At 42.6% G+C, this 25,051-nt stretch overlaps 7 protein-coding genes across 7 annotated transcripts in view; 4 read left to right on the plus strand and 3 right to left on the minus strand.

Moving 5' to 3' along the window:
* Nucleotides 1-1,636, plus strand: part of TREMEDRAFT_73814 (uncharacterized protein) — a 3,259-nt gene extending 1,623 nt beyond the window's left edge. The window contains exons 7-11 of the mRNA XM_007004751.1: nucleotides 44-65; nucleotides 289-545; nucleotides 782-848; nucleotides 890-963; nucleotides 1,369-1,636. Of these exons, the coding sequence (XP_007004813.1) occupies nucleotides 44-65; nucleotides 289-545; nucleotides 782-848; nucleotides 890-963; nucleotides 1,369-1,557 (609 nt within the window). The 3' untranslated portion in view covers nucleotides 1,558-1,636. The remainder of the gene's footprint in view (nucleotides 1-43; nucleotides 66-288; nucleotides 546-781; nucleotides 849-889; nucleotides 964-1,368) is intronic.
* A 316-nt stretch (nucleotides 1,637-1,952) lies between these two features.
* TREMEDRAFT_30806 (uncharacterized protein) lies at nucleotides 1,953-5,390 on the minus strand (the record flags this gene model as incomplete). Its single annotated transcript, XM_007004408.1, has 6 exons — nucleotides 1,953-2,080; nucleotides 2,683-2,848; nucleotides 3,259-3,472; nucleotides 3,885-4,589; nucleotides 4,951-5,059; nucleotides 5,165-5,390. 6 exons carry the CDS (start codon nucleotides 5,388-5,390, stop codon nucleotides 1,953-1,955), a joined length of 1,548 nt encoding a protein of 515 aa, XP_007004470.1.
* A 1,604-nt stretch (nucleotides 5,391-6,994) lies between these two features.
* TREMEDRAFT_62182 (uncharacterized protein) lies at nucleotides 6,995-9,500 on the minus strand (the record flags this gene model as incomplete). Its single annotated transcript, XM_007004547.1, has 5 exons — nucleotides 6,995-7,109; nucleotides 7,412-7,761; nucleotides 8,019-8,433; nucleotides 8,673-8,775; nucleotides 8,831-9,500. The coding sequence occupies 5 exons, from the start codon at nucleotides 9,498-9,500 to the stop codon at nucleotides 6,995-6,997; spliced, it is 1,653 nt and encodes a 550-aa protein (XP_007004609.1).
* Nucleotides 9,501-10,281: 781 nt separating this feature from the next.
* Nucleotides 10,282-15,211, plus strand: TREMEDRAFT_71597 (uncharacterized protein; the record flags this gene model as incomplete). Its single annotated transcript, XM_007004752.1, has 11 exons — nucleotides 10,282-10,498; nucleotides 10,652-10,824; nucleotides 10,869-10,950; nucleotides 11,012-12,383; nucleotides 12,429-12,499; nucleotides 12,785-13,048; nucleotides 13,361-13,536; nucleotides 13,607-13,779; nucleotides 13,996-14,318; nucleotides 14,585-14,850; nucleotides 15,103-15,211. Exons 1-11 carry the CDS (start codon nucleotides 10,316-10,318, stop codon nucleotides 15,209-15,211), a joined length of 3,192 nt encoding a protein of 1,063 aa, XP_007004814.1. The 5' UTR covers nucleotides 10,282-10,315.
* Nucleotides 15,212-16,181: 970 nt separating this feature from the next.
* Nucleotides 16,182-17,734, plus strand: TREMEDRAFT_30374 (uncharacterized protein; the record flags this gene model as incomplete). The annotated part of the gene is made up of 6 exons (XM_007004355.1): nucleotides 16,182-16,475; nucleotides 16,674-16,768; nucleotides 16,941-17,086; nucleotides 17,131-17,189; nucleotides 17,325-17,488; nucleotides 17,659-17,734. 6 exons carry the CDS (start codon nucleotides 16,182-16,184, stop codon nucleotides 17,732-17,734), a joined length of 834 nt encoding a protein of 277 aa, XP_007004417.1.
* Nucleotides 17,735-17,930: 196 nt separating this feature from the next.
* On the minus strand, nucleotides 17,931-20,703 carry TREMEDRAFT_62184 (uncharacterized protein; the record flags this gene model as incomplete). Its single annotated transcript, XM_007004548.1, has 4 exons — nucleotides 17,931-19,374; nucleotides 19,771-19,862; nucleotides 20,096-20,243; nucleotides 20,573-20,703. 4 exons carry the CDS (start codon nucleotides 20,701-20,703, stop codon nucleotides 17,931-17,933), a joined length of 1,815 nt encoding a protein of 604 aa, XP_007004610.1.
* Nucleotides 20,704-21,355: 652 nt separating this feature from the next.
* On the plus strand, nucleotides 21,356-24,336 carry TREMEDRAFT_68634 (uncharacterized protein; the record flags this gene model as incomplete). Its single annotated transcript, XM_007004717.1, has 16 exons — nucleotides 21,356-21,430; nucleotides 21,482-21,652; nucleotides 21,841-21,946; nucleotides 22,001-22,038; nucleotides 22,095-22,109; nucleotides 22,157-22,228; nucleotides 22,361-22,496; nucleotides 22,660-22,739; nucleotides 22,781-22,876; nucleotides 22,923-22,996; nucleotides 23,178-23,454; nucleotides 23,595-23,685; nucleotides 23,729-23,788; nucleotides 23,834-23,872; nucleotides 23,914-23,964; nucleotides 24,089-24,336. 16 exons carry the CDS (start codon nucleotides 21,356-21,358, stop codon nucleotides 24,334-24,336), a joined length of 1,629 nt encoding a protein of 542 aa, XP_007004779.1.
* Between the last annotated feature and the right edge of the window lie 715 nt (nucleotides 24,337-25,051).

The raw sequence follows: 25,051 nt of genomic DNA on the forward strand, positions 1-25,051 counted from the left end.
GGGTGTTTTGAGTGTTAAAGAAAGTGTGGATGAACATCCAGAGTTCATGTCGATATTCAGGAATGGTAAGTGTCGCTCTTCCTTCTTCTTGGCTCTTGCCAACCTCCTTGGGGTTGGTAAAATCGGACCGTAGAGGTGGGGTAAAGAAGTCATCAGAGGGGATGTCATGTAGGAACGACGCTTCTTGAAGTTAGTGAAAAAGGAAACACGTTTAGTCAGTCAACAGGAGAGTACAGGCAGTGTATAAGGATGAGCCAAAAAGTGTTACGGAACAGCGCTGAATTGCAGTATGGGCAGATCACGGAGATACAGTATCCAGGGCTTACGCAGGTACTGGTGCACTAAAATCGGATTACACACGTACGGGTCAAAGAAGCCGAGAGGGAATGATACAAGATGGATATAACTCTATCATGCGATATGTAAGAAATAACTTTTTCGATGGGGATAGACAAGATGCTTTTGATCTTTTGACTGGGGCGTGGGTGGCCAAGAGAGGAGGAATACCACCTTTGAGCGATACGAGACCTTTGGTCATGCGTTCTGTGAGTTTACACTTTCTCTCTTGCCTGTCAATTTCTTCCAGCGATATCATTCCTTTCCGACCAAATTACAAAGCACTTTATCATTCTACATCTCACTTATCGTCATCTGTACCTTTCCTCTAGGGCTTGATGGTCTGACCAAAAATAACACGGTGCTTTGAACCATCACATGAAGGAGATGAATATTTCATGAGCAGGTTATCGGACAATGACCATAAAGATGGACTAACGATCAGATGCCATACATATTTGCATTTGCGATAACTATGATCATTGCCGCTCTGTCCCTTCCACGTAGTTCTGGTGAGTTGTTCCTTGCGATTCCGACTGAACTGATCAAGGAGACATGTCGATTTATTCTTTCCTGCTTCTATGGGTTTTTCTGGCGTTCGTGTCCGGTTCATACATCTGGGGTAATGTGAGTGTTTTCGCATATCATACATGAATCTTCCCTGCGTCTCTATTCGTTCTCTGATCTAGCCCGCATCTCTTAGTATCCTTTCTTGACTTATTCCATATCCCGCCTCATGACTCCATCTATACTAGCCAATAAATACCTGTTCCCCCTTTCCTGCGTTTCTCAACTCTTCCAAGCATGATACTCCTACGTCTTGCCAACTCCTGATTGTATTGATCTGTTCCCCCATCGGATCTCTCTACTAGTCATATATATCGATCATCTTCCCCAACCCACCTATAACATTATGTCATCTTACATCCGATCATCCGACCGTAGTTTTATCTCGCCTCTCAAGACGTTTGATCAGAAAGTGCAAGTCAGAAAATATGAGTAGAGTGAGTGAAACACGAACTAATCTCAAAGGGTACTTCGTACGTCTCCTGGCCTCGTCTCAATCCCCCTCTGGAAATATTGTCTTATTCCGGTCCAGGTACTCGAGGAAAGGTACGCGGTCGTGGATTGACGTTATCGAGCATGATACCTAAACGTAGGACCGTTTCGAGGAAAGATGAATTGGAACTGGGTAAACGTAAGGGAGCTTTGATCGATTAAAGTTGGTATATGGGCAAAGTATTTTTGTAGTTATTATACGAAGGAAAGTGAATATGCATATAAGATACGATACGTTCTCTCGAGAATATTCGACTTGGGTATATATACGACGCATAATCACCTAATTACCCAATTGCTTACTCATGTCGTTGGGTAGGACAAAAGTCAGGATTATATTTGTCTTTATTGATTGGATTTTGAGGAAATGGTGGATGTCATCAGTCCCATGTTGCAAGATTCCCTACATGTTAAAATGATACATACAACACACGATCAAGATTCTCTTGTCTATAATGATTAACAACAGTTTAGATGAAAAGTACATGGAAATGATTCAAGATATTCAACACAGATTGTATATATGTGAAGATGATGTAAATGATTCAAGAAAGAATTCAAGGAAAAGTACCGTTCCACCATGCTGAAATGGGATCTATGTAATCTAAAGAGGTATTGTTTGCAAAGTACTTTTGTTTCGTCAGCATATTCTCTTTTCGTTCCTTTGATATCCCTTTTCTTTCCTCTCTCTTTCATGTCATTTTCTGTTTCTCCACAGATGAAATTCAAATTTAGATGACACTGAGGACTATTGATTTGCTTCCCCTTTATGTGTGATACACAAAGTAAGAAGACACCAAGGACTATTGATTTACTCCCCTTCTAAGCGAGATACACAAAGTTAGAAGACACCAAAGACTGATGGTTTACTTTCCCTCTACGGGTAATACGCAAAGGTAGATAACATCAAGAAGTGTGGATTGTTCAGAGAAACAGGGATGATCCGATCAATCCACGTAGAGAGGAGATCATCAAGAGTGAGCAAATCACTCACAGCCAAACGAAAATAGTGTTCCTCTAAAGTCAAGTTGAAATCAGATAATGAAATTTCTACACTTTCAGCTCAAGAATTTCAACAACGTAGTGTATAACGCCATAAAACACGTTTCAGACTTTCGTGTGGTGTTGGGACTCTTTCAACGTTGACCATTTGGATTACCTCCTCGATTCGTTTGGTTCGATGATAAACAATCAGGAAGGATTAGGGTACGATAGGGAAGGATTAGTATACGATATGGAATGAAAAATTAAAGTGGGGAAAGTGAAGATGGGGAGATATCGACTTACCTGTTATACTGACGTTGGATAAACGTAATACGTCATCTATCAGGACGGAATATCCCGTTATTCCTATTGATACAAGAGCTTCGTTCAGACCGGACCAAGAGATGGTAGTTTGGTTCACTGGGAAAAAAGTAGGTGTGAGAGAACCTAGATAGGCATCTCCGACAAGCTGCGGTGTCAGTGAACTGTTGACGATTGCATTGCGGTCTTTCAATGCTCTTTCTCTCTCTCTCTCTCTCAACACATCTTCTTTCGGTGCATGACCACCGGATGCACGGTGTGCAGGGATTTAGCATCAGGAGATATAGGTATATAACAGCTTTACTTCTGCGTGAGGGCAGCAAGATGAAACAAGTATGTAAGATTCAACTATGAGAAGGTTACGGTAGGTTGGTAGCAGACAACACACTAAGCAGAATATGACATAACGGAAGGAATGGACGAGAGGGGGTCAGAAGAAGAGAAGGAAAGAAGGAAAGAAGGAAAGAAGGAAAGAAGGAAAGGAGGAAAGGAGGAAAGGAGGAAAGGAGGAAAGGAGGAAAGGAGGAAAGGAGGAAAGGAGGGAAACTCATGACTCACCTGAGCCTTGGTTTCAAGTAAAGAATCCCATCCCCATCTCCCAATTCCATCAAGGAACCAACCCAAAGCGAAAGCTTGACCAATGAGTGATATTCTCGTTGGTAGACTGAATATCGGGAATAAAAGTAGAGCTAACATGTAATGATGTATATGAACCGAGTAACCAGTGGGGAGGAGAGCTATGAGAAGTATTAAAAGACCTAGAGGTATGTATCTGATGTCAGTATCTATAATTCCCAGCTGACAGCACCTGACTTGACAGGATCAAAAATTAATTCAGTATGATAGATTCATAATCTGCACTCTGGCCGTATATCCCTCTGCCTCTCAAGGGAGTTTCGAGGATAGGTACTGACTGGGCTTGTTTGAGCGAGATTGAGCATGGTGGTCAAAGTGGTAATTTCGAGAATGAGTGAGAAGAGTGATTCAACTGGAATTACTTGAGACTTTTGTATTCTGTGAATGTGGGGGAACATATGATGAGAATAATGGCGCGCGAAGGGACGATGAGAGGCGATAATGAAGAAAGATGATGAGAAGACATGATTAATATAGATGATGAAATGAGAAGAGATGATACAGCTCTAGAAGATGATGTTCAATTGGCAATAAACAAAAAGACCCACCTGATCAAATAAAACCTGATCAACCCTACCGACCTCAAAGCTTTAAATTGTAAAACCACCACCCCTAATCCCACCAAACAAATCACGACCAACAAAACCACTCCACCTTTCTTAGCTCCATCAAAACCTCCTTCAGCTAATCTAGTGATAGGTAATTTTGAGAAAATATCATTACTTTCTATCCCTATCCAATAACCTAAACCTTGCCACAAAGCTAATTCAACAGGTAATTGTGAGAATCCAAATAATGTACGTTTAAACGATACTTTGTAGATCCAATATCCTATTAATGCCACTGGAAGGGCGGAAGCTATGATGTATGACCAATCTGGTGGGATGGAAGGTAGGTCGGAAATAAGTACTATCTGGAGAAATCCAAGGAGGAGAAGTATGGAGAAAAGATATGGAGGTGAAGGAATGAAAAGTGTGAAAAGGAAAAGGGAAATGGCATTGTAAGTTGATATTAGAGGATGAAGATCTGATGTTCCTTGTGATGATAGAGAGGATAGGATGAAACCGCCTGGAAAAGGAGGGGAGAATGGGATAGGGGTTATGTCGTTTATTGTGGAAGTAGAGATGGTCGGGTTGGGAGGAGAGGAAGATGGGGAAGAAGGATATATGGTAGGGGTTATTTGGAAGGAACCTCCCATAAAAGGTGATATGAGAGAAGAATGAAGTGCTGATGCACATAACCATGAATCGGCGCTTGATGTTAGCGATTAAACACTTCACAAATTCCTTTCAAACACCAATTTCGTTGGTACATCTTTGAGCGGAATATGTGAGACAGCTAGTAGAGCAAAGAAGCAGGAGGGGAGCAAGTGACAAACTGCCTCGTGCGGGGAAGATGGGAAGAGGGTGTGAAGGGGAGTTGACAGAAAGGGGAGTGATAACTTGTTCAGTAAGGACTAGAAGGAAAAGAATGGAGTCCAGAAACCAGTGGAATGATATCTTTGCCGTAAGAGAAAAGAGGAGGTCTGGCGATACGAAGGGCTCGCTTAACATGGGAAAGTGAACCAAATGCAGAAGAAAAGATAAATAGAAAGAGGGAAGAACAAGAACATACCGATAAACCCCTTCACCACCAATAACCAATGGTACACCATTAACTCTTTTATCCCCTACCCATCTCTCATTACCAAGTACGACATCTTTACATCCTCCCATACATCTAACTCCATTTTTCCAATCATTCCAGATACCCCAATTGAAATCATCATCAATCATAGTGCCATTCCCACTCTCATTCCCATTATTATGAGTTGTCTGATTATCTTTACTTTCGATTCCAACTTCATTCCCGACCCCAAACCAATCAAGTGTACATTCCCTCGCATTCAGTCCACAAGTATCGACTGGCCAATCGTTCCATGGAGCCGTGTCACAAGTCACTATAGGTAAATTAGAAACGTAATATTGTTGTCTTATCAAAAATATGAAACCTATTAACCACAATGATCCGAAGATTATAGAAATGATGTGAATACGTATTTTCTTCCCTCCCATAATAGTAGTACTAGTGTTTTCAACATCACCCTGTTTGTCCATCTGGTTCTGTCGTCGTTCTTCTGTATCGACATTGACATCTTGAGTAAAATCGTGTTGTTTGTAAAGCCCGCCGAGGTTATCTTGTGAGGATTTTGTTTGTTGAGATGTAAAACTACTTTGTTCATCCGTCATGCGGTGTTCTCTTTTGAGTACTTCGACGATTCCTATAGGTCCATTTGAACCTGCGGATGTAGATGTTGAAGTTGATCCAATATTCCTTCTTTCTACACTTTGAGAAATCATAGAACTTCTTCCTTCTTCCACCAAAACCCCATTATCTTCACTGTCAACATTTCCAGGATCTGATCGTTTCTCCACATCATCACCATTTGGCCGTTGATCCTTTTCAGGATGGTATTCATGGAGATCGGACCTTCCCTCTAACTTTCTCAATATTCTCATCCACGCTCGATCGGGACATCCATCCCATGTTCTCTTTCCGAATCTGATCGAAACCCACAAAGAGGCGGAAGGTCTCCTCCACTGTCTGATTGGTACGGGTTCAGGTCCTAAAACCCAGTTTATGAATCTTACGAAAGTACGTATAGGGGTGAATATCTTCTTATTTCGCCGCAAAACGTGTTCATGGGTGGTGAGAGAGGACGATGGTGGGATAAGTTGAGGTGGAAGTGAGGTATCATTGTGTCTGGTTTGTGATTGAGAAGGATGTTGGCCGTTGAGACTACCACGGGAAAAGGTGGGATTGGATGTCGTATTAGACATAGAAGAGATGCTTCTAGTCATTGGTAAGAGTTTTTGTGAAGTTGAGGACAACGTCAGAGGTGTTGGTAAGGAAGGGGTGTTCATTCAGATGATGTGTCGTATGACAGAGAGCATCATGTGGGTGGTGTATAGCAAGAGGTGCTGATGGGTAGTAGGTAGTAAGTAGGTGTACGAAGTGAAGTGGAATGTTGGAGGGGATGGAGGGATGGTAGAGTATGATCAAGGGATCAAGACCAACTTTTACCAAGAAAGGAGTGACAAGCACCTTGATTAGTTTCCTTTCATTCTCTCACTCATCATGTCCAATTATAGGGTACTAACCCATGTTTCCATCCTTACAGAGGGGGTGATGATCAGCCGAGGTGTATGATCTATGTGTTCAAGAAGAAGAGATGTAAAGTGAAGCGAGACCACTACCATCTTTGATGTCGCCCAAAGAGAGGATTCGCTTCAAGTCACATGTGTTTAGTACATTATGCTTTTGGGTCAGAAGACGAAAAGGAACAAAGAAGCTACACAATCACATGCTAGATTAAACAGATGACTTTAACCGTTATGAACAAATGCAATGTCCATATCCACTTGACTTCCAGCTTACCAACACTGGATCACACCTTTCTTCATTCCTCTTCTACTTTACCCCATCTTCCCTATCCTCATCCACCGGTTCATCAAGAAACCGCAGATCCGCAGACCTTCATGCAACAAGAAGAACAGACCGTACCCCCTCCGATCGAATGATGTTTAACCATCACTTCTTTTTTCTACCAGATCTCGCGAGTTGGCTTTTGGGAGTTGACCGATTGAGAGCCCGAAAATGTTGTAACAACTCTCGTGAATCACCCTTGGGGTCGTTCGGGTTTAGGTGAATCGGTCCATCTTACTGTATCCCAAGCCCAATAACCTTTACCGTTCTTATCTGGCCAATCGTGACATCGAATCTTCTTTGGAGGTCTGGGTCGATTAGCTCATACCCATCGAGTTTGACCATGATTGGTTTGAAACGTGAATGTGACATGATCAATCAATGGTATGAGCCCCGAAAGGTCATCAAATCGTCAGGTATGGGAACGAGAGTTGAATCAATCCCATTTCCCGCTCTTCTCTCCCCCACGTAGGAAGTGACATGGTTGTGTATAGCAATGTAGTCTAGGACTTTAATCTAAGGGGGAAGCGATGGGAGCAGAAAATCTAAGTGTAAGGGATGAGGGAAAAGAAGACTTGGGAGGAAGACAGGAGGAAACCTATCGACTCACTCATCATCCCAATCAATCTCTTCAGGATGTTGTTTAGTAGGATTTGGCCATTCCAACCAACCTCTCATCATAGCATCTTCTTTCCCATAACAAGCATGAACACCAGGAACGACTTGAACTCTTCCGAAACCGTATTTCCAGAAATCCCAAGAGATGAAAGCAGATTCAGACCATTGACATTCTAATTCGTTTGAAAACATTGATTTTGGTTTTCCTCTACGGAATCGAACGTTGTATGGGGGTAGGAAAGGTGTAGGATTTAAGACTGCTATTCCGTTCCAACCTGAGAATACTTGGAATGGAAGGAGAAGGTCGAATCTTGTTTTGGTTTCGGGAGATGATAGGAAGAGCTGAAAAGTTAGTGGATGCTTTCTCGTTTGTTCTTCTTCTTTAAATGAAAAACCTTGATATTGATATTCGTTCTCACCCTGAAAGGGGACCGGCGACGTAAGTGAAGGTGAGATGAGGGTTGGAGTTGGAGTTGAAGTGAGAGTTGGGGGTGGATTTGAGTGACAGAATAGAAAAGAGGGGATTGGAGAGACAGAGGTTGACCAGGAATGAATGCAATGTGTCGAGAGGATGATAAAAAGTAAATGAAATAACCCACTTTCTGAGGTAAATCCTTATCCTCCTCTTTCACAGGAAAAGGTGTATACAAATCCCCACTCATATCTCTACCTACCCAACCATCATAAAACCATCTCCCAGCATGATCCCAACCACAAGTCACATCAGCATCCTGTTTGAAATGTTGATGTAACAATTCCAAAAAATGTGCCGCACTGAGATAAACGTCATTATAAAAAATGACAGCTGTCCATGGATTACCATCTGGTGTTAAACCGGAAGGTAGAGAATCGTAAAGGGGTTTCATACCCGCATTGCGCATCTCTGCTAGAAGTTGAATACGATGATTATTTTCCCAATCGATAGGTGGGAGATGAGTACGGATATGAATGTTTTCTGGTGGTACTCCTATGAAGAGTAGATGAGAACGCATGACTTGAGAAAGGATTTCGCCGCTGGACATGAGTATGGAATCAACAGACTAAACAGATATTCTTGGAAATGGAATAGTTTGGCAGGATTGAGTACATGGGTAGGTCAGGGCTTTATTGATGTCAAGAAGGGAAGGATATAGGGTCGATAATGAGGTAGTACGACTTGATGTTCAAAGGAACAGATGGTTTATTCCAGATATAGTAGTTTGATTGTTGGAGTGTGAAGAACGTTCCCGTGAATATCGGAAAAGGTGACTTACCTTCCATCCGCAGAATCACCTTCTAATAAAGAAAATACTAAAGTTTCTGGACCTAAGAAATCCGCCAAAACCGTCCAAGCTGCAAACCAATCTGCCAACATACCTATTCGATCAATTACAATATCCCCGTGTTTTATTGGAACGCACGGCTAACTCACCTGCGACTTGTCTACAAATAGTAACCATCAAATATCTTCTTTTCCCACTTTTAACCCATTGGTTTTTCTCTTCGTCCCATTCTTCTCTCAAATGCCAAAAACGATCTTCTTGTTCTGTCGTTAAAAAAGGAGGGAAGATAGGTTGAGTTAATTCGTGTTCTCTTGGTATAGCCGGTATTTTTTCTTTAACTTCTATCATTTTCGGTGATAGATTCGCAAACGCTTCTTCCAAAGTAGGTAAATCACCTAGATCATATTCTTCCGGATCTGTATCGAGTCTGATCACTCTGGAATGTCCTTGATGAGGTATTCGTGAAGTCAAATTTGTGTTCCATGGAGCTGAAGGAGGTCTTGGTGTATTTCTCCAACGTGTAGAATCAACAATAGGATTTGACCATGTATCTACTTGCTCTTCTTCTTCTTTGTGGACTGGTGATTTACCACCACCACTGATTGGTCTTTGTTCATTCGGTCCTAAGTTTGTCCATGATCCTACTCTTCTACGAACTTCCCCAAAGGACATGGGTAACGGTAATCTTCTATCACCATAGGATGATGCATCCCACGTTCCATCATCTATCGAAGTTTTAGTGATGTTGAGTAAGAGTACCAGACCTAAGAGTAAAGAAGCTATGAGAAAAGTACGGACGACACTTCGTGGCATGATCATGATTCGACGAAGGCGGTGCAATGATATGGCAGAATGAGGAGGGGAAGTCGAATAGGTAGGGGTACGTATATGAGGTCGAGTATGTTGAATCTGAAGCGGAGAAGAGAGAGGTAAGAGGAAACGACGAGAAGGTAAATCTGTAGACATTTATAGACATGGAGGGTTTGAGAGGGGGGGAAGAATGGCAGTGCACGGGGGGTGTACCTTGTTGTTCGAGGTCGATCTTTGACCAGCAGGATGACTCTCAAGGACGACAATGGTTCATGGATGTTCAACTTAAACTTTGACAAGGGTATGATCAACGTCGGATCGGATGAACAGGGACATAGGGGCGGGGGAGAGGGGACAATGTGTGAAAGTATAGACACTCGAATTTCAGATACATCCAAGTACCTAACAAAATCTGAGCTAATTATGAAACATCGGTGGTGTGGTGGTGTTGTACAGTGTGGTGGCAGTTTCATTAGGTTTGTCACTAAAGCGTCGTATATACCTTTAATTACCACCTTGACCCTTCAAGTCGGGAGCAATAGAAAACCCTTCGGTAGCTTTCACAACCGAGGCTAATGATCAAATCGCAACCAGTTTTTTAGGCGCGTCTAGCTTCTCGTCCTAGCGTGCCTATCTTTTGGGGGCACAATCGACGGTCAGTGATTACGTCAGCAACTCCCCTATGCTCGCGCGACTGATTTTCCCACAGGGGGGCGTAAACATGAACGAAACCAACTTCCCACTTGGATACTTTCATCCCTTCTCTCGTCTATATCCATACATTCTACAACGAACAACTGGTACACCAAGAACCATCAGTCGACATGTCGGCTAACCCTCGCTCTCCCAGAGCTAGGATGTCTCTTTCTCTTTCCGAAAGAAACCTCAACATGCCTCAAACACAAACTTTCAAAGCGAAGAAACGAGCGGTCATGAGTATGGGAGCAGAGGTTATTTCTAGTAGTTCTCAAAAGCTCAGTCCGAGAAGACAAGCGAGACGTAGTATGGTCAGTTATACTCTCCTCTCCTCCTTCTCTGACATGGCCCCTCATCAGCACACCGTTTCAACTTCATCCATCATCACCGACCAGAATTCCATCAAACAACCCTTCCGTTTTTGTGTGGCAATGAGCCTGTGATGACGTAGAGCTGACCATGAGCAACCTCGGAAATCCATATTGAAATCTAATCCGGCCAACGCGCTCAACGCTGAAGACGCAACGACAGATTTCACAGTTCAATACGCTCACACGTATGCTTTTTCGAGTAACAACGAATCTGATACTAGGGTGTTATCTCGTAGAGTTAGCTTTGCTCCGAATGCGCATGTTCGGTGAGTTCTCCCAACTCCTTCTAATCTTGGAATCCTGATATGAGCTGTGTTGACACTCAGCATGTTCGAACGTCATCAACTGTCTCAATCACAAGCATCTACCAACCCTCCTACTTCCCCTGCTCAGTCAGTGGCTTCTGATGCCGAAACTTTAGTTGATCGACCTTTCACTCCTTCCGGATCAGAGACAACTCTTGTCGATAATGACGGCGGAGAAGAATCTATGGATATCGAAACTGATTCTGAATCCGATTCTACAGATGAAGCTCTTCATGTTGCTATACCACCTAATCGCATATCGAACATCTATCCAAACAACTTTGACACGCAAGATGAACAAGACGACGAAGAAGATGAGATGGACATGGATGTCACTCAAATTCAATATGGTGGTATCCTTCGAAGGGAATCGATGGCTGCAATGGATAGAGACACATCAGTCATCTCCACCTCCGAAGTTGATGTAAGTTCTACATCTAAAGGTGATGATGAAGAACAAACCATGGATTTCACCATAGCTATAGGTGGTGCCATACCACGAGCTCCACCTGGAGGAGCAACGCCCGGTAGGACAAGTCTAGGTTACTCAACTCATGTTCATGATCATGATAGACTTCTTCCTGGTCATGGTGATATCAGTATGGAAATGGAAATGGAAGAGACTATTGCTTTAGGTGGGATCATCAATGGGGATGATTCTATGAGTTCAGGAGGATCAAATGAAGATACGCGTCATTCGATTAGAGAACCAACTATGTCTTTTGCTTTTACACGAGATCAAATTTCAAACAATCATACCTCCGATATGGAATTTACCTCTGCCGAAGGAGGTATTCAACTTAATACAACATATCTTCCTCCTACTTCCCCACGACACGCACCGATCACAAGACCTCAGGGTGGTACTCCTTCTTTCGCACGTTCGACAGTTGCTTCTGCTCAAAAGTCAAGACCGACAGAAAAACGAAATGTTTTCGCACCTTCTCCAAGTCCTTTCAAATCTACTCCGAGAAAAGGAGGAATGGACGCTGCGGCTGATGTAGCCAAACGTTTAAGTTTCGGGTCGACGACTTCCTCAGTAGGTAAGAAACGTCCACTTCAAGATTCAAACTCCAACGTCAACATCAACGTCGATCCAATTCCAAATTCAAACGCAAACATGTCCGACTTTGAAATGAAGTCCGATGAAGTCTTTTCTGTCACTTCTACAGTCAAGATGAACCCCTTTGAACCTGTTGATAAACCTTCATCGTCTCCGGTGACAGAAAGAACCAATATGACTACATTCGAGCAAGTTCCAGCTCTGGGTTCCCCAGCTAGAGCTACCCCACCTAAAACATCCTGGACACCGGGTCGAAGTCCAGCTATCAGACGAGCAATGGGTATAAACGTTCCTCCATCTGAAGAAATCACCGAGGCGGAGGAAGAATGGGAAGAACCACCTACCATCGCTTTAGGAGCGTTTTTGGAGATGACGGGAGTGTTGTTCATGGAAGGTTTGCCAGGTATGAATAGGAGGAGCAGTGTGGCTAGAGGAGTTTTAGGACAGAGTACAGCGGGTGAGTTATGAGGTCTTTTTTTGTCATAGTCATATTAATGGGTAGATCGGGATTTCGGATTACACGAATATGTTGAAGCTCAAATTCACAGTGCTTTTCTTAATATGTACACATGGGTCAGTGTCCGCGTCCACCTGCCTCTTGCCTTACTTTCACCACTTTTCCACATTATTCTCTCCTCATCACTCATACACACTTTGATGATGTCACTCAGTTCGTGTAGTGTCAATCCTTGTTGGATAATTCCACCTATGTCTTGACGAACTCATTCCCGGCATCATTTTCATCCTCTCCATCGTACTTGTGTACCTCGTCTATCTCTACATCTCAGTAAAACTCCACATGATGGGTGATACATGAAACGAACGGAATAATGGACATGTCAGAAATCTGATAAATAGGGAAATAACAAAATGCGAGAAGATATCCGTGCGGCCGCTTTAGATCTTCAAGCTACAGAAGAACTTTATTCCCTTCATAATCCACCTGTGATCAAAGAATATCTAGCTGCTCCAGATCACGAAAAAGCAATGTTCGAAAGTACTTTCAAAAATTTCAAAACTAACACTCATTTGAAAGCTAAGGAAGGGTGGTATGATTGGAAGATTGCTTTGATGAGTAAGATCAAACCGGATGTAGAGGAGATGTTATTGGGGATGAAAGAGGTGGGTTTTATGAGTCTTTTTCACGATTACCTGTTGTTCGCTCTCCAATCGATTTCTCACTTCCCATTGCGATCTTCTACATCCTGTCAAATCTATGACGTCTCCCCTCCTCCTCCCCTTTTCTCCCTCCCTTTCCTCCTTCCTCTTCCCCCCCTCCCCTTTTCTCCCTCCCCTGCTCTCCCTCCCCTTTTCTCCTTCCTCTTTTCTCCCTCCCCTTTTCTACCTCTCCTTTTCCCCACCCCCTTTTCTTACGAAGAGGAGTTTTGGAAATATGACGGCGTTGAGTATGTGGAATGTCATTCTGATACGCAGGACGACACTCGGCTCTCCGAACTATGCACTCAAACCGAGACTCTCTTACCTGATCTCCAAGCTAGAGCCGCGGCTCTAAGAGAAGAATTGGGCAAGGAAAGAGAGATGGTCAAAGCTGTGGCGGAATGTGATCAAGAAGAATTGGCAGATTTCCGTGCGGCTATAGCTGAACAAAAGTGAGTTTTATTCATTCCCGCTTACAACCTTGTGTCTACCTTTTGTATGAGGATTGTGTTTAACGGTCAGCATACAAATAGCTGGATTTACCACGGAACTTTCAGACGGTCAAATCAAACTCGGCACACTTACTACTAAACTCGACGAATTGAGAGATAAGAAATCGGAACTTTTGATGGCCATTACGACTGCGAGAAATATGTGTGATAGGTTCACAAGATCTGACGTGATCCGTTTACGCGGTGAGTGGTTTCTTCCTGCCTCCTTTTCTTCTTTCCACCTTTTGTTCTCATGCTTTCTTCTGCTGTTCTGCTATTTTCTCTGTTGTAGGCGTAGGCTATTGTCCCTTCTCATTTTCCACTGGTGTATATTGTTCCCCGCTTTTCCGAATGTTACCCAAGCCAGTTTCAGTCATTGACCGTCAAACCTTATTCGCCTGACACGGTGCTGATAAGAAGATGAATACGACTCCCTTCAACATCTTCATCAATGGCGTATCGTCCATCTCTCACCATCTTCTTTGGAACTCACATACGATAACGAAATCAATCTTTGTTTCTCTGCCAAAGACTTTCATCCTGATTTATCTTCTATCAATATCACTCTGATAGATGTCGGGGAAGGGAAGAAAGCATCGTCTTCCGGTATCACTTTGCCTTATATCGGACACGGTGAGAAGAAAGGTCCGAGGGGAAGAGGAGGGATTTCTATGGAAGGTTTGTTTGAAGTGTTCTTGAATTCGATGGAAAGTTTTAAGAAAGAATGTAATACTTTACCTCTTGTAAGTTTTTCTTCCTTACTTACTTTCTTTTCCTCTTCATCCAATGAATCTTTCCGAACAGACATCACCACATATAACCCTCATACCGATCCATTTTCATTCCATCCCACCACTTTGTACCCTTCGCCATTTTCTCCTCTCCCCCAAACAAGATCATATCCTCTTCTTTTCCAATCATTTCTTCAAACCGAAATCCTTAAACATCAGGGAGAGAAAAGTAAAGGTAGAGGTAGTGGGGTATATATGATCAATCGACTAATCATCAGCTCATTCAACGTATCGGTCAATTATGGTCATCGATCCAACGACTTCGTTCCGAACTTCGTTTAGTAAATCTCAGATATCCACTTTCATATACACTCTCTTCGACTTCTCTCTCACCTTTGTTGCAAGTTCGGACATGTTTGGTTTTTCCCGCGATGAGATCGAAAGTGGAAGTGACGTTTAATTTGACGGGTGAGACGGTCAGTGGTTGGCCTGGGAGTTTGGCGAATGTCGAGGTGGATGTTGAGACTGTATATGGTTCAGTAGAGTGAGTTTTCCTCTTTCCTTCTTTCTCAATACTTTGATGAGATCAATCATCTTCTCATACTTTCTTTTCCGGTTGTTTGAAACTTCACCATCTCCTCGTTCTTCTTTTCCAGCTCGACAATCATTTTTAACATGTGAAGCTCCTTTTCCCACACTCTGAGGCTCTTCAACCCTTGACCCCGGTATCGAACGAACCCGTTGCTGAGAGAGATCGTCATGTCTAACTAAACACGACATTATCACTGACTAACAGAGCGGCTTCGTTGAAAGGAGTGATGAAAGAAACATTAGCGACAGTTAGACCTGAAGGATATTTAGGAGCTTTCTTACAAGCTTGTGTGGACGCACAAAGTTTATATTAGGTGAAATAGGGATCGTTGACTAGTATTTATCTTGATACAGATCTGACAGATATGACTTGAGTTGATGTATGACATATATCAATTGATCTTGTCATAATTGTGTTGGCACCCTCTTTCGACTGAACGCGAGAACTGGCACTATCCGAGTAGTAGTGTCTGGTTTCATGCAGCAGGTAGATGTTGCCTGTTGGACTTTGAAGGTGGATATACTTTAATCTACTCCTCTCCACCCTTCTCCTGCTCTACTTTACCCACTCTACCCAACTCTACCCCAACTCTACCCCAACACGACCCAACTCTACTCCCCCCGTACACTCGCATACTGCAGTAGTAATTGTATTGGACAGGGATAATGTGCGCTATGCACTCCAAACCGCCACGCCACACAACCTTTCGTTGACCACGTGGCAACTCCCTTTCCCCAAAAATGTCGGTCCACTCACATTCCATCCCCACACACTCCATCCCCCTCTCCATGCTACTACTTCTCACACTTTGAGCTGACTCACTCTTGTACCATCTCAGTCAGTCAGAAAGCGCTCTTCCCGACAGAGCAGCCGTTGTTGATTCACTTGATTCTGTGAGACAAGCTGATATCGAGGAGGGACGAGAAAGAGCGAAAGGCAAGATGGACAAATTGAATGATCTCCTTCAACCTTTCGGATTAGAAGGACATGTCATAGAGGTTATCATCGGTTTAAGTGTTTTGATAATCGGGTTCATTTATATCACTGGTGAGTTTTTCTCCTTTTCTTATCCCGATGTTCTCCTTCTCGCCTCATTATACCTACCCATTTCCTATCTTTCTCCGACTGCTTCTACTTCATTTCATGTGCATGATGAATGAATGAAGAATGAATTTCCTCTCTTATCACTTACTTTACCTCTTCTTCCTTTAAAACTCCAAAGTATCCTTAACTCGTGCACTGAACTCTCTACTCGTATGTCACACCATCTACAATCTACTCAGATGGAATGTCGAAACCAAAATCATCTTCTGACTTCAGCTCGTCCTTCAGAACCAGAACCTCATCCCGTACTCTCACCTACGGAATGGCGTCCCTTCACTCTGACCGACAAAATAGCTTTGTCACATAATACAGCTCGATACGTCTTTTCACTCCCTAAATCTACCGATTGTCTAGGATTACCGATCGGACAACATATTAGCGTGTCGGCTGAAATTGATGGCAAGGAAATTATGAGAAGTTATACGCCTGTAACTTTGGATGATGATTTGGGTCATTTCGATTTGGTCGTCAAGGTGAGTGAGGATTCCACTTTTCACTCATCGACGTGTGTCTGTCCTTGAAGTAGAAAAGGTCCCTTCATGCCTACTTGCTTTCGTGAAATGATGAGCCCTTCTTTGCTGTTCGGGTAGAGAGGAGGGGTAAACATCTTGGATGACTATGAGTAGAGTAGAGAAGGGAAGGGGTGGAATATGATCGATAGCTGATTGTAGACATACGATAAAGGGAATATTTCTAGATATTTATCTCTTCTCACTATAGGTCAACAAGTTAGGATCAAAGGTCCGAGGGGAAAATTCGCTTATACGTGAGTTTCTTGACTGGATTATCTTCACCCCACACATTTTTTCCTTACGTTCCTATCCCTGCCTCTCGGATATATGTTGGTCCATACCCTTTGTGACATACAACTCTGCGACGGATGACAAATGACTTGACCAATCTGACGAGGCAAAAAGATGATCAATACTGATCCACAGTCGTAACCTCGCCCCTCACCTACTCATGATCGCCGGAGGTACAGGTATCACACCCATGTATCAGATAATCAAATCTTCTTTGAAAGATCCAAAAGACAAAACTGAGCTTGCTCTCATATACGCCAATGTCAATGAAGATGATATCTGTCAGCTCTCCTTACTGGACGAATGTTAACAGAGCTGATAGTAGTGTTGAGAGATGATCTTGAGAAAATGAGAGATGAATCCAATGGAAGATTCAAGCTCTACGTGAGTTCATCGTCCTCAACATCATAATCGTCCACGATACACCTTTTCTGGCGATCCCTCCAACGTCCGTTGTATTGGAGAGAAACAGGCTGTCTTCGTGACTCTATCGGGTAATGGCAATGGCTGACACTCTAGCATACCCTGAACCATCCCCCAGCTGGCTGGAATCAAGGTACTGGCTTCGTTACGAAAGAAATGATTGAACAATTCATGCCTAAAGGTGGCGTCGGATCTTCTGTTCATGGAGAAGGGGAAAAGGTGTTGATGTGTGGACCCCCTCCTATGATCGGAGCGATGAAGTGAGTGTTGAAATTTTCTCCACAATCACCATCTTTCATCAACGCGAGATTTCTCCTCTCCCCCCTCATGCGGTGTTTCCTCCCTCTTCCTCAGATATAAGTTCTTCGTAAGGGATATGCGCCCAGGATATAGCTGCGAGCTTCACCCGAAGCTGAAATTAACACCTCAGAGCCCATCTGGCCGCCATAGGTTATCCCGCCCCACGAACCATCTCCAAGCTAGAAGATCAAGTCTTCTGCTTTTGATCGTTAGATACCCTTAGATCTCTCAAGCCGATAAGAAAATCGACCAACCAAGCATGCATACGTAGAGTCATACCAATCCATCCGCTATCCATCCATCTCAGATGTTCCGTTGCTTCTCCAAATCTCTTCATCCGACTGATTATCACTAATCCACCTCCAACTTGTTATGATAGCCCGAATTACTTGAATCCCACCATCAATCATCACTGATTCCCCTGGGTAAATCAGGCATTTCTATCCTATCCACCCGACTATTCCTCTCCGTCTCGGGATATCGACTATTCGGACTCTCCAAACCTATCCTGACTGGATATCCACTCAACTGAGTCAATCTCGAAGGCATTTGTTCATTTGTCAAAGTCCATCTTTCAGCTCCAGTCTGAGGTTCGTATAAACTCGGTAATGTCGGTGCCGTATCTGAAAATGGTCTTCTTTCTATCCTGCTCTCTCTACTTTCTTCCCAATAACCATCTCCCCCATTCACTTGATCATTTTCTCTTTCCCATTCATCTTGTTCATCCCAATGATCTTGATCTTCAGGACCATCAGGAACGTCGGCTAATCTTCTTGAATCCCCACTTTCACTCGAAACTCTAACTTCTAATGGGGTATTGTACAATTTTGATAAAGTAACAATCTCAGCACCTCCTTCAAATCCAACATGAGCTGGTGTTTTTGTGAAGTCTACTCCTGTGAAAGCAGGAGGATCATTCCATTCCCTCATCTTTGCTTCATCTCTTTCCTGTTCAAGTATCATATTTGATTCCCTTTTACCAAAAGATCTTATGGAACCTTGTTTATGTGGGAATTCTGAAGGTTTCAAAGCTGACATTGGTAATGGAGAATCTGTATAACCTCCATAATCACCTGGTAATGAAGATAAAACAGGTTCATGGGCACCGAAACTTTCTTCACTACCTGTTTTCCGTCGAGTTTTCGTGTCGGGATTAGGAGCGGGTCTTGAGGCGAAGAAAGAAGTAGGATCACCGAATAAAGTACTTCTTATTCCTTTTGTGAGTCTTCTTGTTATTCCTCTTTTCGGTTGATTCTTCTTCTTTTGGTTGTAAGTTTTTTCAAAAGTATTTTGTCTTTGTTTTTCTATCAAATTGGATGATCTTGGATAACCTAATTGTGATTCTGAATCTGATTGAATAAGATATTTATCTTTATTTTTTTCCCCGAAATCGTTGTTGGAAGAGGAAGGAGGAATTTTAGATGAAGGAAGAGGTTTAGAAGAAGAAGAAGGATGTCGTTTACGCCATCTTAAGATTAAAGCTAAAAGAGAAGCTAAAACTAATGAAGAACCAAATACGGCTCCAACTATTGGACCCCATTTAGAAACGTTAAATCCATCTCCATTCCCCTTTCCACTACCATCATTGTTTCCTCCTGCCAAAGAGGAGTTTGTGGAAGAGGTTCCGGGTTTGGAATTGATTCCTGATGAAGGGATAGGTTGAGTGGGGTTAGGAGTAGGAGTAGAGAAAGATCGAGATAATGTGAGAGAATAAGTAGGTATGTTCGTGGCTGTATACGTTTGTGCGAATGATGATGCTGATGAAGGGGACCATGAATCTGAAGGTGAAGGAAGTGGTGAGAATATGTATGTTGGTAAAGAAACTACATTTTCCGCAAAGTTTAGTCTGATTCATTAGCTTTCAACCTCTCAACATCACTCACTACCCATGCTTTTGTTACACTCTCTCATGGTGGATACGGTCATTTTGATGATGTTACACCATCTCTGGATTAGGTACTGGAAATGGGTCAGGGATTCCAGGGGAATTGTCGAGATTGTACTGTATATCTGTCATATTGGGAGATGATTTCATTGTAATCACGTTCGGAACATAAGAAACTTATGAAGAAACAGGGAGTATGTGAAGTGTGATACCCAATGGACAAAATGAGTGATGTGTGTAAAAGTTTGGGAAGAGAAGGAGGAAGAGAATGATGAAGTGTTTCAAATATGGTAGAGGATGAAATAATTCAGAGGAGGGATTGGAATGAGAGTATGAGAGGATATGATTTTAACGCACCCTTGTTCAGTCCAAGAAGGACAAGATGATTTCCAAGTTGATTCCGACGCCCAACCACCTGAATCACCAAGTTGACACCATGTACATCCTGCCTAAATGAATCAGCCCAACCATAACTACTTCGTTTACGTGATCGCTACTATGAAAAGAGATTTCTCCTAAAATCAAATTGCTCATTAATCGACTTGATACAGGTAGGAAAAACAATTCCAAAGAGTAAAGTGGGTTCTATCACCACAATTACTACTGAAACGAGTCAAGGATTATACTCGAGACTTTGGATATGAGGATTGAGAGGGAGATATAGGATAAAGCATACACTCACCATAAGACTATAAGATAAAGAATTACATTGACATATAGTACCTTCATCTCCTGGGGCGTTATAACCCCATGAAGGATCAAGTAAAGGTGGAACGTTTATATATGAATCTGAAGGTAAACAGAGGGATTGTAATTTTGACCAAACTAGACTGATAGGTTAGTTCTTCTTTCTCTGTTCCAACAATGCAACCTCATTCAATGATGATTATCCCTTGTATTCATTCCGTAGACTGTCACTACGGATCACGTTCTTCTTGGTCTCTAGTCCGGGATGCTGTGAAGGTTGAGTGGACGTCATCTCGTGAATATTTCATTCCCTGTTCGAGGTCTGTATTGAGGAAGATGGAGGACGAAAAGAAGAGAGACAAAACGCTTGGAAGACTGGAAGGAAAGAAGAAATAGGGGGGAGAGGAAAGACATGAAAGATATAAAAGATAGGAGAACTACAGAGACAACGAGATAACAGTGACCAACTCACCATGGTGATTCATCCACACTATTGAATAACCATTCATTTTTGTCTGATCTAACACACGTAGCATTACTAGTTTGAGCTTTGATGGGGCTTATCGCCCATATTCCCAAGATAAATAATATCCTGAATGACATGATAGATCGGGTCTCATTTTCAAAACATTTGGGACCAGTAAAGTCGTATATCGTCAACGTTTTCGCAACAATCAACAATCATCAATCCTCACGTCCTCTTCTTCTTGTTGTGTCGGATCACTCTAGCACCGATATGGTTTTTGTCGTTGTTATGAGTGTTTAGCGAGAAAGTAGTCAATCAAGTTGTTGATGATTCTGGAACAATCGAGATTTAGAGGATTACTCCAAAATGTTTTTTCCCTACTCATTCGTAAAATCACACCACTCGGACAAAGAAACCACAACTCCTCATCGTATCCTTTCATCCGACGATCATCCTTTGTTCGTCACCCTGGTTTCCCGAAAGGCATCTTAATTCTGGCAGAGTGACGAAAGACCCTGAGGATACATCGGAGTGAGAGAGTTTTACTCTTACACCCTTACTCTTACAGAACGAGGTATGTACTCGTATATTATCACTTCTTATTGATGCTGTGGCATGTGGCAGTTTGAACCTGAACGGAAGGAAGGTTAGTCACCGCCACATTGCCACATTCATCTTTCGGTCATCCGGCACATCGGCTATCGGCGACCAACCCCCTCGAACGGTCTTGCAACAGATGAGTTCAATAAACTACTTAACATACAAGAAAGGCATTAGGAAAGAAACAATATGTCTTCCAAACCCTCTCAAGAAATCATGGATACTCCAATTCATATCGATACACCTCTCGAGGAAATCGGAGAGGTAAATCATCACTTTGACAGGGATGGAATGTAAAGTTAATGAATAAAACAGGTGTATAATAAATTGAAAGATTGTTTTCATTCTGGTATAACGACAAGTTTAGATTATAGGATTTACAATCTCAAACAATTAGGATATCTTTTACATGATAATGAGAAAAGGATCGAGTTGGCATTGAAACTTGATCTCGATAAGGGTAGACAAGATATGGCTTTGAGTGATGTGAGTTTCTTCTCTTCTCTTCTCTTATTTTCTTACCCCTTCGTCTCATTCATACTCTCATGACATTTTTGGTCAACTTAAGAATTTGTAGATCTTTGTTAATAGATGAAACATGATCTTCTCATGGATCCTTTAGGAAAGAGATGATTTGATCAGTCAAATGGAGATTCAAGAACTAAATCGTTTAGCTCATGGCTACTTATAACGAGATTGAACTAGCCATTCGTTGTACGAAGAAATGGATGAAAGATGAAACTCAATATAAAGATGCTTTATTAGCTTATAAATTCATGAGTCAGTACATACCTTTTTTATAACTCTCATGATTGTTGTGATTCTTACGATTAGGACCTAGTGTGAAGAAACAACCTAGGGGTTTGGCTTTGGTAAGTCTCTTCGCAAAAGCACGTTCGAAGACAGAGTGTTGTATCTGACGAAATAGATTATAAGTCCTTGGGTTAGCGTTTCTCTCTACGCTGAAGATCGAACCTGATTTCTCAATAGAATTTCCCCTGGCAATGTTCTTTGTGTCCTTTGGTAGGAGCCATAGCGGCCGGTTGTCCAGCTATCATAAAAGTCAGTATGTACATCATCCCACACTCTCGTTGACAATTTGTGATTCACTTTCACTTTCATACCTTCTTCCTGACTTTGTGAAATGTGGGAAGTGGGAAGTCAGATGTGAGTGAAATGAGACTGAAAATACAGCCTTCGGAACTTGCACCTACTTCTTCCGCCCTTCTGGCTGAATTATTACCTCGATATTTAGATCCGGAAGGTTATGCTGTGGTTCTTGGAGGAGTTGAACAATCCACCAAGTTGTTGGAATACCAATGGGGTCATAGTGAGTTATTTACTATCCTACCAGATACCTTAACTTTTGATCGTATCTCCTCTCTACAGTCATACATGAAGTCATCACTTCACCTTCTCACCTTTTCTAGTCACGTCTGACCCTGGCTTCATCTCAAGTCGGAAGGGGTTTGTACCAGGTTGACTGACATCAGTCCTTTTTACCGGATCCAACAGAGTCGGAAAATTGGTCGCTGCAGCAGGGGCGAAAACCCTCAGTCCTACCACTCTCGAAGTGAGTCATAATCTCGCATGGATATTGTCATTGATATTCAGTTGGGAGGGAAAAGTCCGGTGATATTGAGCAGTTGTGCAGATGTTAGAATAGCCGCTGCTAGGATGTTCAGTATCAAGCAATTCAGTTGTGGACAGGTATTTCTCTCCCCTTTGAACCGATGAGGATGTGTTAATGGGACAGATGTGCGTTGCTCCGGATTATGTGCTGTGCGCCAAAGATAGGGTGGACGATTTTGTTGAGGCTTGTAAAGATGTGTAAGTTGGTAATCCCTGGGTCATCTTCCTTCGATTTGACATTGAATTTCACCCCAATCACTATTCACTCAATGTGGAACCTTTCCTTTATCATACGTAGTGCCAATGCACCACGTCCAGTCGATATATCGTCTGAAAGTTGGAGACAGTAGTAAAGAAGGATTTCTAAATTAACGTCTAGTCTGAAAACTCAATACCCTTCTTCACCCGATCCAAACGCTATGATCCACTCACCTTCTACTTCTGCAATGCAGAATGAGGCCGCTTTTCAACGTCAAATGAACATACTTGATAAAGCGGAAGCAGAGGGTAAGTTGGTGTACAGAGGAGAAGAAGATCGTCTACGTCGTCGGATGGGATTCAGTGTTGTGAAATTGAACGAGGATGGGAAAGATGAGACTGGACCTTTGGTTGAAGAAGAATTGTTCGGTCCTGTCTTACCTGTGATCCCCGTCCGAGTGAGTGGTTCCCCGCCTCGTCTTATCGCTTGTGTAGGACACAGATTATCTCTGGACCGTCATAATCAACTCCAATTCACCCATCAGCGGCATTCATATCGGATCTGTGAGCTTTAAAGATGGTCGAGGCTGACGAGTAGGACATAGATGCCGCTATACGGTACATAAACTCCCGACCTCATCCCCTCGCTCTTTACGTATGTTCAAGCAAACGCTCGGCGTTCGATAAAGGTGCGTCGCATAGTATGATCTGGTGACTGTGACTGACGGTCAGTGGTAAATGAAACGACGAGCGGGTCTATAACTTGGAATGATTTTGGTTTCGCTACCATCTGCAAGTTCTTCCCTCAATGAACATAAGAACGATGTTAATGAGTAGCACGAACACAACCGTTTGGCGGGGTAGGGGATTCAGGATGTGAGTATTCTGAGCGTGGTCTTGGTGAAGTTGACAAATAGGGGGATCTTATCATGGTTACGATGGATTCCGAACTTTTAGTCATTTCAAGAGTGGGTTGTCTCATGACTCTTTCTTCTACTTGTGTATTTCACACTTCTTTCTCCAATTATACGTCCCCTTTCCCTAAATCCTTAAGAATGAGACGGACGTATGACAGAAGTACTAACTGCTAAGCTGTTATAAAAGTACCTCTCATATTCGAACCCATCATGTCCCTCCGTTATCCTCCAATGTCCCGATTGAAAGAAAACTTATTCGTATATTTCCTATGTATGGGTATACCTTACAATCGACCTGTAAGTGTAGAGGATGAAAGGAGAAAGAGACGAAGGGGAGAGATGATCAGTTGGGTCATATGGATTATTGGAATCACAATAGTAGGGTATGGTTTGTGGGTCTTGATTCGAAACAAGTTGGCGTAATTGTAAATTCATCCGTTCTTGTTGGCATTGTCAATCGTTTCTTTCACTCCATCAATGTCATGACGTCTCTCTCACATGAAATTTGTACAGTATGATCCCATGTATCATTTTTACCCTTTTTTCCTTCCGTTCTTCCTATTGAGTATGCGATGATTTTCCCCTAGATTTCAATTGAGAGATATTTACGATTTGTCATTGAAGTCATGAACATTTCATTTCCGTCGTATGTCTTCCAATCCTAGACAACTCGATTCCTCGGGTCTCCAGATCCCCAAATCCCCAGATCTCCAGATCCCCAATTTCCCCCAAATTCATGAACTTATGAGAACCATGGGGAAATTCGTGATACAGTGTAGTATCATGCCCCACAAATGTCTTTCTTACGCCCGAATATGACTATGGATTGTGGATCGTGGGGGTGGTTTGTCTTTCATTATTCACCAGTCGAATCGTCGTACTCTACTTCATTCCTCATCTAGATCATCTACCGAGGTCCGGCTATAACTATTAGCTATTAGCTACCTAACCCATGTCCCACCCAATGTGAGACACGTTCTCATGTCTCATGTCTCATACCATTCCTCTCTCTCCGCGTCTCACTTAAAGCTTCTGAGTCCATGAATTACGATTCATGATTCATGATTCATGATTCAATATTCGTAGAAGTAATGTGTTGGTCTCGTTTCGGTTATTGAATAGAAATATTCAGGCGTCA

The sequence above is a fragment of the Tremella mesenterica genome, assembly GCF_000271645.1.
Source record: "Tremella mesenterica DSM 1558 unplaced genomic scaffold TREMEscaffold_5, whole genome shotgun sequence".
Classification (NCBI taxonomy): domain Eukaryota; kingdom Fungi; phylum Basidiomycota; class Tremellomycetes; order Tremellales; family Tremellaceae; genus Tremella; species Tremella mesenterica.